Source organism: Ambystoma mexicanum, chromosome 14 (genome assembly GCF_040938575.1).
Source record: "Ambystoma mexicanum isolate Mex_15411 chromosome 14, UKY_AmexF1_1, whole genome shotgun sequence".
Lineage (NCBI taxonomy): Eukaryota > Metazoa > Chordata > Amphibia > Caudata > Ambystomatidae > Ambystoma > Ambystoma mexicanum.
The window spans coordinates 480,294,508-480,308,719 of record NC_090940.1 but is presented as its reverse complement, the minus strand read 5'-3'; the positions used below and the strand labels follow the sequence as shown (position 1 = coordinate 480,308,719).

General features: G+C 47.9%; 1 protein-coding gene across 5 annotated transcripts in view; it reads right to left on the bottom strand.

The window, feature by feature from the left end:
• PAPOLA (poly(A) polymerase alpha) overlaps positions 1-14,212 on the bottom strand; it is a 1,157,717-nt gene that overhangs the window by 1,013,529 nt on the left and 129,976 nt on the right. For all 5 annotated transcript variants that reach the window (XM_069637718.1, XM_069637721.1, XM_069637720.1 and 2 more), the window contains 2 exons: positions 11,258-11,347; positions 11,025-11,163 (listed from right to left, as the gene is read on the bottom strand). In XM_069637718.1, coding sequence (XP_069493819.1) covers positions 11,025-11,163; positions 11,258-11,347 — 229 coding nt within the window. The remainder of the gene's footprint in view (positions 1-11,024; positions 11,164-11,257; positions 11,348-14,212) is intronic.

Here is a 14,212-nt window from a genome sequence, read left to right as displayed (position 1 = left end):
GCCACTTTGCCACGGACTAGATGTACATGGATGCCCTTTGGTGGTTGAAGGCCTTGGATCTTACAGGCCTCTGAAATCCATGAGACAATCCAGCGTGAGCTGGATTCTCTCGAAGCTGGTTTGTTTTAGGGTCACCGTATGTAACAAAGTTGTGAGGAGCGTCTGAGTACACTCGATCGAGGGAGGGGAAGGCAAGGCACGACCATATCCTTGTGGAAAGTGAGGAACGGATGTTCCACAGAGAGAACTTGGAGCTCACTTATTCGCCTTGCCAAAGTTATTTCGATCAAAAAAGCAACATTCCAAAATAGGTACTTAAGATAGTTAGTGGCCATGGGTTCAAATGGCTTGTGACAATGCAGTGAGGACCACATTTAGATCCCATTTGGGATGAGGAGTCCGCACCAGCATGAACAGTTGAAGGCAGCCAGCAAAATGCCTTTTGATAACTGGATCAGTCAATGAAAAGTAACAGCTGTCCGTGGACAGGTAGGCCGCAATGGCGGATAAATAAGTCCTGCATGACAGAACATGGATGCCTGAAGCAGTCTTGTAAGACAAAGGATTGAACAGTGACAACCGAAGGATGCCTGGGATCGAGGCGTTTAGCTATACACCAGTGGCAAAAACTGAGCCATCTGCTCCTGTATTGGGCCCTCGTAGGTGGTTTCCTGGGCGCTTGAATAATGTGCATATTGTTGGACATATTAAACTGCGCTAAAGATCTGAACTCGGGCACCAGACCGCCAAGTTAAACGATTGTGGGGAGGGGTGCCACAGCTGGTGATTGCTCTGGTGAAGGAGGTCGGGTATCTGCAACAATCTGATCGGGGAAGAACCGACAGATGCTGTAGTTCGAAAACCAGAATCTGGCTGGCCAACAAGGAGCCATGAACAGGAGAGTGCAATTCGATGCGTTCTGAGCTTACAGAGTGACCAATGAATCGGTGGCAATGGAGGGAAGGCGTAAGCCTTATGTTTTCCCACGGAATCCCGAGGGCGTCCCACAGGGAGGATCCTCCGAGCCCATCCCTGGACGCATAAAGAGGACGTTTCTCGTTTGAAGTTGCAAAGAGGTCCACCTCTGGAGTGCACCATTGATGGACAATGTTGGAAAGGACATCGCCGTTGATTTCCCACTCGTAACCGGCTGCTGAGTGAATCTGCAGCCACATTGATGTGACTCGGGATGTGTACAGCCAGGAGTCTTAGGGAGAATTCTCAGAAATGTGCCAATTCCCTTCACCTTAGAGACCCCCAGCCACTTTGCTGGATTTTGAAGGCTTGATTTTTTTAACCTGGAGAGTGTGAGACCCTTTTTCCCCACTCATGTATTTTAATGTGATTTTGTACACTGTTTCTTTTGGTTATGGAGTCTGACAAACTCCATAGGCATCTTTTACATTGGGTCACACAGCACCTTCAGTGCAGTGGCACAGGGAAGTCTTTCAGATTTCCCAAAGGTTTAAATACCTTCTCTGGGATAAACTACTGTCTACCAGAGCAGTAAAGTGAAATTGACTTTACTCACATTTGTAACTTTCTAGACCCAGCACACAGCACTTACAATAGGGTGCTGAAGGGGTTACCTAGTATCCCCTTTGTCTAGCTTCTCATGTAACAATTTTTATGTTACCCCTTTCCAACTGAATGGCTGGTGGCAGTGGTTTTGTTGTAACTACCATGGTGTGCATTTACTGCAGCTGTGAACGTACCCCGCGTTAAAGCACCCAAGGGTGTCATTTTTGTCAAAATGGCCCCTGTCTTTTCGCCATTTCTTTGTGGAACGGTCCTCCTTGAGATTTACTCAAGTGCCAAACCAGGTTTGGTTCCATTGTTCGCTTTGCCTTTGGCGGGATTCACGAGTGAAACCCGCCTCTGGCTCCAGGGTGTCTGGGGTAGGCAGGAAGTGAGGGAGGTGCCCGAAACTCCCTGTGCTTAGTCTCCTAGGAGACCCAAATGCACTCTGTGATGATTGGCTGGCTGACTGTCCGGCTGTCCTTGCCACCCTGCTGAGTGACGATTGACAGCTAGGCTGGAATGAATGGGAGAGAACTGAATAAACCGCGAGTCTTTTGGCTTAGAAGGCAGTCTCGACCACTGGACGAAGGAACCGAAGAATAGCTTGAAGAGGACTCATGGAGCAACTCCTGGACCGTTGGTTTCCCCGGTGAAGCTCTGCTGCAGTGCCAACTTGCCAAGTTCGTATCGACAGAGAAGCCCCTGCAAGGAAGACTTCTCCCTTTGAGTTGATGGGACCAACCAACTCCAAAGTAAGCCACCTGGACACCCATCTCGGAGCTGGTTGAATTTCCACAGAGTTGCTGCTGGAAACCGTATAGCCAGGGAGAGGAACACCAGATTATGTGTGTTGCTTTTAAGCCAGCCTAGAGCTCCAGGAAGATCCTCCGGACCACCAGTAAGCAGGACTGACCGAGCCCCCTCAACAGAGTGCAGGACTCAGAAGCAAGAAGTCCATCTCGACAGCCAGGAACCACAGTGTTGCTATTTGCGGTAGACCCGAGGAGCTGAAACACTGAAAGATCACTAGGTGGTGAAATCCCTGAAGCACACATGGAAAACCTCAAGGCAAATATACAGAGTCTAATAAGATAAATCCAAACCAGAGAAGCGTGGTATAAAGTAATGGTTCAATGGCACAACACACCAGAAAGATTACATAACATGTATACTACCATTACACAAGAATGCTGTTGGGGATGCACAGGAAGGGGCGACAGGAGGCATTTGGTGCGATTGCCCACTACTGAAGAGATTCTGGCAAGAAGTAACTAATCAGACACCAGATGGTGGGTGGGCCATCACTATATACTCCCAGGGAATGGATGTGTGGGCTTTTCGACCCGGAGATACAGAATCTCTTGAAACCACAACGTAAAACCTTCATGATCCTGCTAATAGCAGCGTGGCTAGTAATAGAAAATGAAAACAATGCCCACACATTTAGAAAGGCTTCATACATGATGGGGAATACTGGCTATGGAGTGGGTTACATACAGAATACAAGGGGAAGCCGACAGATTTCGCCTGGACTGGGGAATGGTACTGGTGAATCTTAGGGGAGATTATAAGATACAACGGTGCCCCCAGAACTTGAGAATATTTGACATAATGTAGAGGACGGGGCGTTCCTTTGGATGGTGTAAGACAATCTCCAACTAACGAGTGGTGGCCCGGCAAAGAGAAGTGGGGGTAACGAGGACCATTTCATTGTAAACCATGGAAATACCAATAAAATGTTTTTAAAAAAGCAGTGCAATGAAATACATCAGTTTTATTCTAAGGAGAACAGGGAGGTTGATGGTAGTTTTTCCTGCAGTTGGCTCCAATAAGAGGTGCTGCGGGTGCAAAGGATTCTTCCTGTCTGGTCAAGGAACTGAGTCCAACCCTTTGCGATGGAGAAATGCAGGCACCATTGATGCAGACCTCTTCAGGACACTTCACAAGACGTGGGAAGCAGGGTGCACGCGACGGCCACCACACGCAAGAGACAAAGCTATGCCACTAACCTTCGGTGGTGGTCTTACAGCGTCTTATTCAAACATGATCCGCAGATGGAACAACCCTGCATGTCGGGCGTCTGATGCAAATAGTAGAGGCAGTCATCGTGGAGGTCTTCCATGTACACATTTTTCAGGCCGCACTAGGCACAAGCCACGAAAAAGCTAGTCCTCATGGCTTTCGCCATGGATGTAGGCCTCACAGCCGAAGACGAGAATTCACTTTGCGGGGCACCAGCTACCGGACATAAGCAAACCCCAGATGTAACCAGAGTTAAGGATTACACAACTGTATCAGAATTAAATTAACATTAATATAAAAAGTGAAAAAGGGGCGTGGCCTGGAGCTCATGGTGGACAGAGGCTGAGGCGCCGAGCTCTGGCCGAGACGCCACATCTTGATCCTCCTTCACTATAAGCAGACATACCTCTGAGGCTGCATTCAACTACGATGGTGCAAGAACCGAACCTCAGCAAGGGACAGTGTCAGTGTTCCGGCTGAGAAATCGGGACACGGAACGTCCACAATCTCGCCCGTACTCCCCTACCACCCCCGTCCCTGCCTACACCTAAGATGGCGGCCATGGCATGACGCCGCATCAGTTCGGGACAAGGCAGCCAGCCCTCCCCCGCTGTAGAGCCCGCAGAAGGAGGGACGCGCTGCGAGTGAGGCCGCGGTGAAAGTGAAACCCTGTAGTGGCACTGGAGACCGCTGGGCTCCTCCGACCCCAGCAACTCGGACTACTTGCCACGCCGCAATCGCGGGCCATCCCCGAGGGAAGGGGAGACTCTGCCTGTAACACGGAGGGCATCAACGGAGAGCTCGACCAGGAAAGCCCGACACGGCTGTCCCTCCAAATGACCGCAGATGACCGGAATGCGTTAGAGCTTGCATCGGACTGGAGAAAAGTCTGCATCCACGTGTGACAATAAGGGGAAACCGCGCAGAGACGCTGCATCGGCTCCCTGCCATATGACCAACTGCTACTTCGCTGAACCCCGAGGAGAGCGAAACCAAACACCCTGAGATGAGGAGCGCTGGGGGGGCACGCAATCTAAACAAGGGGACTATAAAAACCACTACCCCTCTCCGTGCCTTGCGACACCCTGACCACAAGACCATGGTGCTCCACCCATAGAAATCACTAAAGGAACGAGGACAATAACCCCAACCGGCTGTGGGAAACACCAGTTCCCCCTGCAGTGAACACTCCCTAAAAACACACAGCTGCAATAAAGGGACAACTAAATCATTTGGCACATAAAACCACTGCGCTGCAGGCGCCGCAATTCACGTGCGACTCGCAATTCGTCAGAGGGCTGTAACAGACCAACCCCCACACATCTACTAGACCCAGAGACCCCCTCATCCTGGCCAACAGTGGGAGCGGAAACACGATCCTTCCTAGACAGGTCCTGCGCCACAGCACTGTGACTTTAACATGTCCTCCAGGAGTAAAACGAAACCTGCCACAATGGACACTTACGTCAACACCAAGACAAAGAACCTAGCCAACTCGCACCCTTCTCTCCAGAACCCACACAAACAAAAGGAGCCGACTCTGCCAAAAGCCAATCCCTAGTACTAGAAGCCATAGCATCGCTGTGTACATTAATTGACTCCAAAATAGACAAATTCAGATCAGCTATTCAACTGGTGCACCAAGTTGCCAGAAACTTAACAGAAAGAGTGACGAACTCCGAAGCAGCAATAAGGGAGATGACAGAAGACACTAGTGTTAAAGAGCAAGGTTGTGGACCTTGAAAGGAAGGTTGCCATCCTCGAGGCCAGGGCAGAGGAAGCTGAGGGACGGGCTAGATGGGGCAACATCAGGATATTGGGAGTGCCTGAAGGCGACGAAGGCCCGAACCCAACGGCGTATGTAGAGTCCCTCCTGCAACAAGAAATTGGTGCGGAAAAACTTACACAAGGCTTTGCAGTCGAAAGGGCACATGGGTCCCCTCCAGAAGAAATCCCCCCCCACCAGGCTAACACCCTCATCCGATAATCGCCAAAATACTCAATTTCCAGGACCAAGAAATCATCCTGAGGCACTCCAGAGAAGTGGGACCCGTAGAACATGGCACTGCCAAAATATCTGGCTATCCAGACTATACTCCAAAGGTGCAGAGGGAGAGAAACTCATTTGTACCGATTAAGGCTAGGCTACGGCAATTGACTCTAAAATATATGCTACTCTACCCGTCGAGACTAAAGGTCATCTACAAGGGCCGTGCGATTTTCCTAGAGTCCCCAGCAGCCGCCAATATGTGGATGGAAGACAACCTCGCAGAAGGCGAAGACACCCACCCCAAGGGTAAATGAGGAATCCCACTTATCGGCACGCATGAAGCACAAACCACACCACAACCCCGAAATAAACATGTGAAACCACAACCAAGGAGGTAACTTAAACTACTGTTAGCCAAACAGATGCGGCTCTCGCTTGGCCTCACACCAGGCACAGGACTCAACCCCCACGAACGGACTAGGACAGGCCAGTTGCCTGACCGACCCCACTCGAGCCCGATACCCGAATGGGACCCGCAAGTGCGCCTGAGCACCACGAGAAAAACGCAGTCGCTGGGCGCACCAGTTCCAGTTGTGTTAAATGTTTCACTAGTTATACAGTCTTCACACCAACAACGAGGCAGAGGGCAGGGATACCACAGATCCCAAAAAGGACCAGAGCTAAGAATCGAGAACTACCGAGGAGGATCAACAGTCGCTGAGAAACAACAAAATGGGTAGGCGCAAAGGGTATATCACTCCATCCCAATGGCGACACAACTGAAAGTGATAACATGAAATGTGCGGGGCAAGGGATCATACTTGAGAAGGAATCGTATTCAATCCTATCTCCGCAGAAAGATGATATCGATCGCCCTACTCCAAGAGACCCACCTGTCGAAGGAGTCCTCATCCAAGTTGGCAGAATGATGGGGAGGCACTTCGAAAGGAGCACCCTACTCTAGCTATGCTCGAGGGGTCTTCACGTGGGTGAACCCGAATGTACCATTCCAACTATTGGGTTCGGAGGCCGACAGAGAAGGCAGGTACCTAATAATGTGGGGAACCATCGAGCACACTGCGATCTATATAGTGAACTCCTACTTTCCGCAACACGGAATTCCGTCGCACCTCAAAGTACTCTGCGCCAAAATGACATCACAGGGAAGGGACCTTCATATGGGGCGGCGACTTCAATTGCTACGGAAACATGGATAGATCTGCACCCCCTCGACAACCACGCAACGCCGCCACTGAAGCACTTAACGATATGCTGGAACAACTCAACCTAGTAGACATCTGGAGAGAACACCCCACCGAAAGAAGTTACTCATATTACTCGGCACCACATAAGATCCACACAAGGATCGACTATTTGTTTATCAACAAAGAGCAAACCTCAATGGTAGACACAACAACATACCTAGGCAGATCGAACTTCGATCACTCACTAATAATCATGGAATGGAAATTAAGGGGACCTAGACCACCGATCCAGACATGGAGAATTCCCATCGCAGCTCTCACGGATCAAGAATTCAGGGAAGCCCTCGGTGACAAACTTGAGGACTACATAGATAATAACAAAGGATCTGTATCAAGCTGGAGCACGCTGTGGGAGGCTATGAAGCTAGTGATACGAGGAGAGGTGCTATCGGGAGCCGGCAGCATCCGCAAACACCTGATGGCGGCGTTAGAGGAACGAGAAGCCGAAATAACGTGACTTGAGATGAGCACTGTCGAGACCCCGGAATTGGAAGCAACCCTACAAGAAATTCCCGACGAATGCCGCACAACCTGGGACAGGCCAGACAAATTTGATTTCACAACAAACACCGCCAAGACCCACAAAGAAGCTGATAAACCAGGCAGACTACTAGCCTGGTTATGCAAACGCGAACAACCAAGGCACTTTCCAACAGAGATCATAGACGAAAACGGGACAACATACAAGTCCCAACAAGACATCAATAACGCTTTTGTGGAGTTCTACTGCAGACTATATTCCCACAACAAACAAATATCCAGAGACGAAATCAAGATCACCCTGGAAGAGATCGGGCTCCCGAGACTATCCGAGGAACAGAGTTACATTGAAAATGGAGATCACCACAGAAGAAGTTACGGAAGCTATCAGGGACCTGGCCACTTGCAAGACTCCTGGTAGTGACGGCCTTCCACCCGAATTTTACAAAGCTTACGAAGCTACCATCACCCCAATACTGCACAAGGTCTTCATGGAGGCATACGAGGAAGGGATTCTCCCCAACACCATGAACGAGACAATCATAGTCCCCATGCTCAAACCTAACAAACCGCCCACAGATTGCGACTCGTATCGCCCATTAGCGATGCTAAACTATGATAGCAAGATCCTGACCACTATTCTAGCCAACAAACTCGCAAAGGTAGTGGGGACCTTAATTCACGACGACCAAAATGGCTTCGTCCCGGGACACAACTCCGCGGCTAACCTAAGAAGACTTCAACACACTATGGTGGAAACCTACACGAAAGATGAAGATCTTGCGGTATTCACACTAGACGCCATCAAGGCCTTTTTGAGAGTGGCTGGTTGAAGTGCTGAGGGTGTTTGGATTTGGCGAGGGCTTTGTGAGATGATCAAGGTACTCTACAACTCACCGACGGCAAGAGTGAAAACTGGAGGAATGATATCGAATCCTTGGGAGATACAGCGAGGTACCAGGCAGGGATGCCCACTATCGTCAATGTTATACATCTTCGGCTTGGAACCAATCTATTTTAAAAAAACAGTTTTTTGATGCGGGCATCAAGCTATGCAACCAATACTCCATAATATCTCTGTACGCGGACGATGTACTCTTGTATATGAAAGACCCACACGTAAACGCACAAGTCATACTTGACGTCCTCGACAACTACGAACTTTACTCTGGGATCAAGTTTAGCAGATCGAAATCCTGTGCATTCCCGCTGGCACGACTCAAAGGCCTGACATGATCCGACTTACCGTAAGTGGGGATAAAATGGCAGCCCGAGACATTCCGATACCTTGGAATCAACATCCACCACACACCGGAACTCACACACGACCATAACACCGAAATAGCACTGAAGGGTCTCCGCAATTCCATGAAATTCTGGTCGAAACTACCACTCGCAATGATGGGCCGGGCAGCCATTGCAAAAATGATAATCCTCCCGCGCTTCTTATACTTCTTCACAAACATTACATTCGGCCGACCTCCTTCAAGACGCTTGAAATACTGATCAGAGACTTCTTATGGGGCCCATCCAGACACAAATTACCCCTATCAATCCTCACGCTGCTTCACAAAGAAGGTGGGGTGCAACTACCCGACTTCAAGATGTACTATTTAGCTGCACAACTTATCCACGTGACAAGGTGGCTCCAAGATGAGCAGAACAATGAGTTGGAGCTATTAAGGCAGATACCCTCCAAACTGTTCCCCAAGGAAGAACTTTGGAACCCACTGAAACAGACACATGATGTCCCCATGATCGCAAAACTGGGCAGACAGATCTGGACCAGAACCCGTTCCATTCTACAGTTGAGCCACCCATATTCACCCAATACTCCCATCCTGGTGGACGTATGCAAAACCACAACAGACCTCAAGGCAGCGAGAAGCTGGGAGAGCTGGGATCTGTGTGTGGGGGGACATGTTTGTAGAGGACAAATTCAGACACTTCGAATCAATGCAGAAGGTTGAGGGACTCTCCAGCGGCCAGTTCCTATGGTATCATCGACTCAAGCAGACCGCTAGAAATAAATGGGACATCTGGCACGAGGAGCCCACCCCGGATCCTCTACTGCAAGAGATGTACGATCTAGCCGATGGCTTGAAACCAGTGACCCGGCTCTACAGCCGATTGGTGGACAAACCCAACCCCAAAAGCACAGCACTTAAGGAGATGTGGGAAATAGACATGGGCAATACACTAACGGACAAGGAATGGGAAAGAATTTGACTATACCCCAAAGAGGTGTCCTGCAACGCCAGATTCAGGCAGATACAATTGAATATCCTCTACAGGACGTACATGACCCGACAGCGGGTGGAGACCTTCAACAAGAAAGCATCATCGAATTGCCCCTGATGAGGCAACGACACAGCCTACCTGATCCACATGTTTTGGACCTGTAATAAGGCTACGAAACTCTGGTCCAGAGTTAAGCAGACCTGCACAACTGCGGGCATTACCAGATATGAATGGGACCCAAAGGACTGCGTACTAGGAGCCCACCCCAGAATAAGCAAATACAGACATGTAGTCAAGCTGAAGGACCTGTCATGCATCCTCGCGAAAAGAACCATAGCAATGGCCTGGAAGTCCCCAGAGGGCCCGTGGTACGAACGCTGGATTAAAGAATTGGAAAGGTGGACCGAGGCATGGCAAGAAGGGGCCAACTTCAGAGCGGATGAAGCAAACAACACCCTCGAATCAGGGAAAGCCCGCCTAAGAGACATACACTTTACCGCAGACTACAAACCCCCCTGAAGGGAACCACAGTAACAGCCAACGCCAGGAAGAGACTCACCCAAACTCCCGAGGACGCCCGACTTAGCCCATCCTCGGCACTCGAACTTATGAATTCACCTACCCCTGCCCCTAGACAGACGCTGAAGACACCATAAGACCGAATGAAGACTGTTTTGTTTGTTGAGTATCTTGTTCCTGGTTAACTGTTCTCCATGTTTAAATGCCAATAAAATATGTTTAAGAAAAATATAAAACGTGAAATAAATATCAGATTTTTGAGTAATCTCAACACATTTTTTACCGCACAATCTGAAGATGGCCTGCAGGTGTGGTGCAAAGGGAGCCTTTTCTATTTGTTGTGGTTAGTATGCCCCAAAAATGACTGTACTAGACCACAAAAGTGACTAAAGGTTTCAGTTTAAAATTAAACTTTTCTAGGTTACTGAGGATTCCCAGCCTAATGACGGGGAATATTCATACAGCATGTGAATCTATGAAATATACAGTGCTGGAAAAAAAGTGGTATTCAGAAAAAACCTTTAAGACTTACACACAGCAGTGCACAAACAAAATGACTTTATATTCTTTAAGGCACTTCCAAACAAGACAAGGAACACATCTTTACACATCAGTATCCCTGGGAAGCCCTGTGTTGAGATCACTACCGAAAAGACAAGTAACCAATGTATGGCAAAAAAAGAACTATGGCACCTCTTCATAGGTGCAGCAGGGAACTTTACCCTCAGACTTTGGACTGGCACCAATAGGCCCAATTCTTATGATTTTAAAGAAAGCACAATCTTTTTAGATCGGTCTTTCCAGGCCTGCCTGAAATTCAGTTAATATCTAAAGAGCTGGCGAAGGAGAACAGCAGACAAATTGCAAGCAGAATGAGAAGGATGATGGCAATATAGACAAAGGGCTAGTGGTAGATAAGTACAAACATGTTTAAAAGCATGTTTAACGAGTGCAAGCAATGAAATTACAGTTTTTAACAATCTTACCATTTGGAAAACACTAAAAAGAACTTATGCACCAGTGTTGATGCAATGGCATTTGGATACAGCTGGCATGTTCTTGCAACTAGCATTGCCCACGATACACCACCCAAAAAACCTAGTATATTGGAATATATGTTGTGACCTGTAAGTAAACAAAAACATGCAAGTTAACTTGTAGCCAATGCACAGAAGATGAATATAAAAATAAAAATCAATGTAGACATTTGAGGACTTACGCTTGGCCCACAATTTGATAGCTCTCAGTGTCAACCTGAAGTTGTCAATGTTTGGTACAAGATGTAGAATTTCATCTGTAACTCTGCAACCTGGTAAATAAACAAAAGTCTCAAATACATAATTGAAACATTTACATGTGTTGTAAACCCACATGATCATTTGTATTTAGTAATAAGTCTGGAACCTGAGTGGGACCAAAAAAGATGCACATTGCTTATTAAATCTTACGTAATTGTAGCCTATAACTTATTTTCCTTCACATACGAGGAATATAGACGCCAAAGGGGAAGTATTTAAAAAGTGGTGGCAAAGCAGCTGCACTGTGCACATTCTCTCCCAGTGATGCTCTTTCTTTCCAAAGATGGGCCCAACATGCAGCACAGTTTAATTGGAAAGCAGAGATGGTGCATGGGGAATGGTAAGTGGTACATGGCTGCTCTGCATTTTTCAAGTACACGCAAGGAGCTTTCTGCCCTTGACTGAGGCTTAGTTTATTTGTCATTTTCTATTTCAGAGCTTGCCTTTGCCTAGGTGAATAGGAGGTAGACTTAGAAAAAGCTGTTCTAGCAACGTGGGCTCTGCCCACAATGGCATCCTCCATTTTGGACCCAAGTGGTTAAGGTCAATATAGATCACAGTACTATCCCTCTCCCCCCTTGGTATTGCCAAGTGGCAGTCCTACCAATGAACCAGTATGGCTGATAACCTGACCCTCAGCCCTTTTTAGAGATTGGTTGGCTGGTCTTTGTCCAGACACTTTATAGGGGGTATTTAAGCTGTGGCATGTCCATGTTGCACTCTTGTTTTACTGTTCCTGTAACTGGGAGGAGGCAGGTCCGTCGACTTGCTGAAGGAGTTTTCCCACCATTTCTAAAGGCCTCACTTGGCAATACTGCTAAATGCAGTTCCCTGGGAATATCCAGCTTGTTTATTTTGCCAACAGAGGTCCAAATTAGGGCTTCTTGAAGACTCCTGGTGACTGCCCACATCTGCTGGGCTGAGCCCTCCACTCTGGAACCATATTCTGGGCCATTTTATTGTCAAAATAATAAGACGGGTTGCGGGTAACTGCTGATGTCCAGAAATTGATAGATGCCTAAACTACCCGCCATCTGCAGGTGGGGTACCCCGAGAGAGCCATCAGCTATTGTCCCTTTCCTGCAACCGTTTGCTGCTTTGATGCTGCCTTCTTGTGTTAGTCTAGCTGTTGGAAGCCATTTCCTCAGGTTTCCCTCCTCCCTGGAATCTTCCTTGCCAGGATTTTCACTACTGGCTTGAAGGTAGATGTCCTGGGAAGAGTCTTTGCGCCTTTCCTTGGCTACTGGGATCGTCATTGACCAAGGGTGTGTTCAGATGCACTAGAAATATCAGCCCTGGGAAGGGGGACATTTTAGGAGGTTGCCCTATTATGGTGAAGTAGTAGACCGTTTAGCCACACCTTCATTCAAGATATGTAGCTGAGCAGCAAGGCTGTGTTGCAGGAAGGGTGGATGAGTGGTCTAGGGCTACAATGATGCCACACACAGCAACACCAATAATTCCAGTTAAGCAAGTATAACAAAATATTAGAACCTCATGCTTGGCATAGGCTGTCATCTAAGGTTGGTGCAGATTGTGAATTTTTTTTTCAAAATTGAAAAATGGGTGTCGGGTACCCATGATTCTTCATGCGTCAAAATCTTATGATTTTTATATTTTCGTATATGTGAAGTTAATGTGCAAGATAGTTGTGGCCCGAACCCCCAGGGAATGGATTTGTCTGCTGTTCGACCCAGCGTTTTCCCTTCAAACCAAAGCTCACCGCAAAGCTTTTATGATGACGTTGCTAGCAGCTTGGCTGGCGATAACAAAACTATGGAAACAAAGACACCCTCCACCTAACCTAGAGTGGTTACTGAAATTGTGGGGGATGTTCGCAATGGAGTGGGTCACATACAGTATAGCCTCTTTTGTATATGTGTGTACCCTCCTCCCGCTTGGGTAGGTGCATGTGATTCTAAGGAGATAAAAAGCTATAGAAAGACAATTACTGTTAAGTAATATTGGTCTTCTGGAGCTTGTGAATTTGCTTAGATTCACATGTTTTTCATAGACTAGCGAGCAGTGTTTAGTGAAGCAGGCAGGAGAGCCGAAGGGCTGGAAGTGTCTTAATATTGCCTGACACTTGTGGATCCGACTTTGAATAAGTCCAAACAGTGTTGTGTGAAGGTGTGTGCCAAGCTCCGAGTAGCTGCTTTGAAAATGGCCTCCAGTGGGACATTTGCAAGCAAAGCAACTGTTGCTCCCATACTTATTGAATGTGCCCTTGGCGTTACATGGCAATGCATTGCTAGCTATGGAATAACAAAGTTACTACCGTAGTGCCAACCTTACTCCTAGTCCATAGTCCCCTTTCCTCCATACTTGTGGGAGATTCCAAAGCACTCCTCACAGGTAATACGGGTGGATGGAACTTCCCTACTGAAAAACATTAAGAACAGCCTGGCCGAATTGAGCATCGGCCCAGGAGCTCAGATCCAAGCAGTAATGCTTACAAAAAGCTGATGGGGAAGCCCAAGTAGCTGCTTTGGCAATGGTTTCCCAGGGAACATATTTTTGAAAGGCAACAGCAGCTGCTTTGCCACGTACAAGATGAGCATGAATGCCCTGAATGGTATACGCTTCTGAAATATAGGAGGCAATCCATCAGGAGATCTTAGCCTTTGAAGCCTTCCAGAAACATGCGTTGCTCCCCTTACGTGGTGGTATTTAGACACGGGGTGGTTGGAGGGTCGCTGTAGTAATTCCACACGATAACCCCCACCACCATTGATAGCACCCACTTGTCTGAGGAGATTCCCTCCCATGCGTGGGTGAAGTGTGTAATACGCACTCCTACTGGAGAGGCATGGGAAGAGACCTGAAGCAGGTGGTCATTGTTTCAGAGGTGTTGCTCCTCCTCTGGAAGTGGAGGA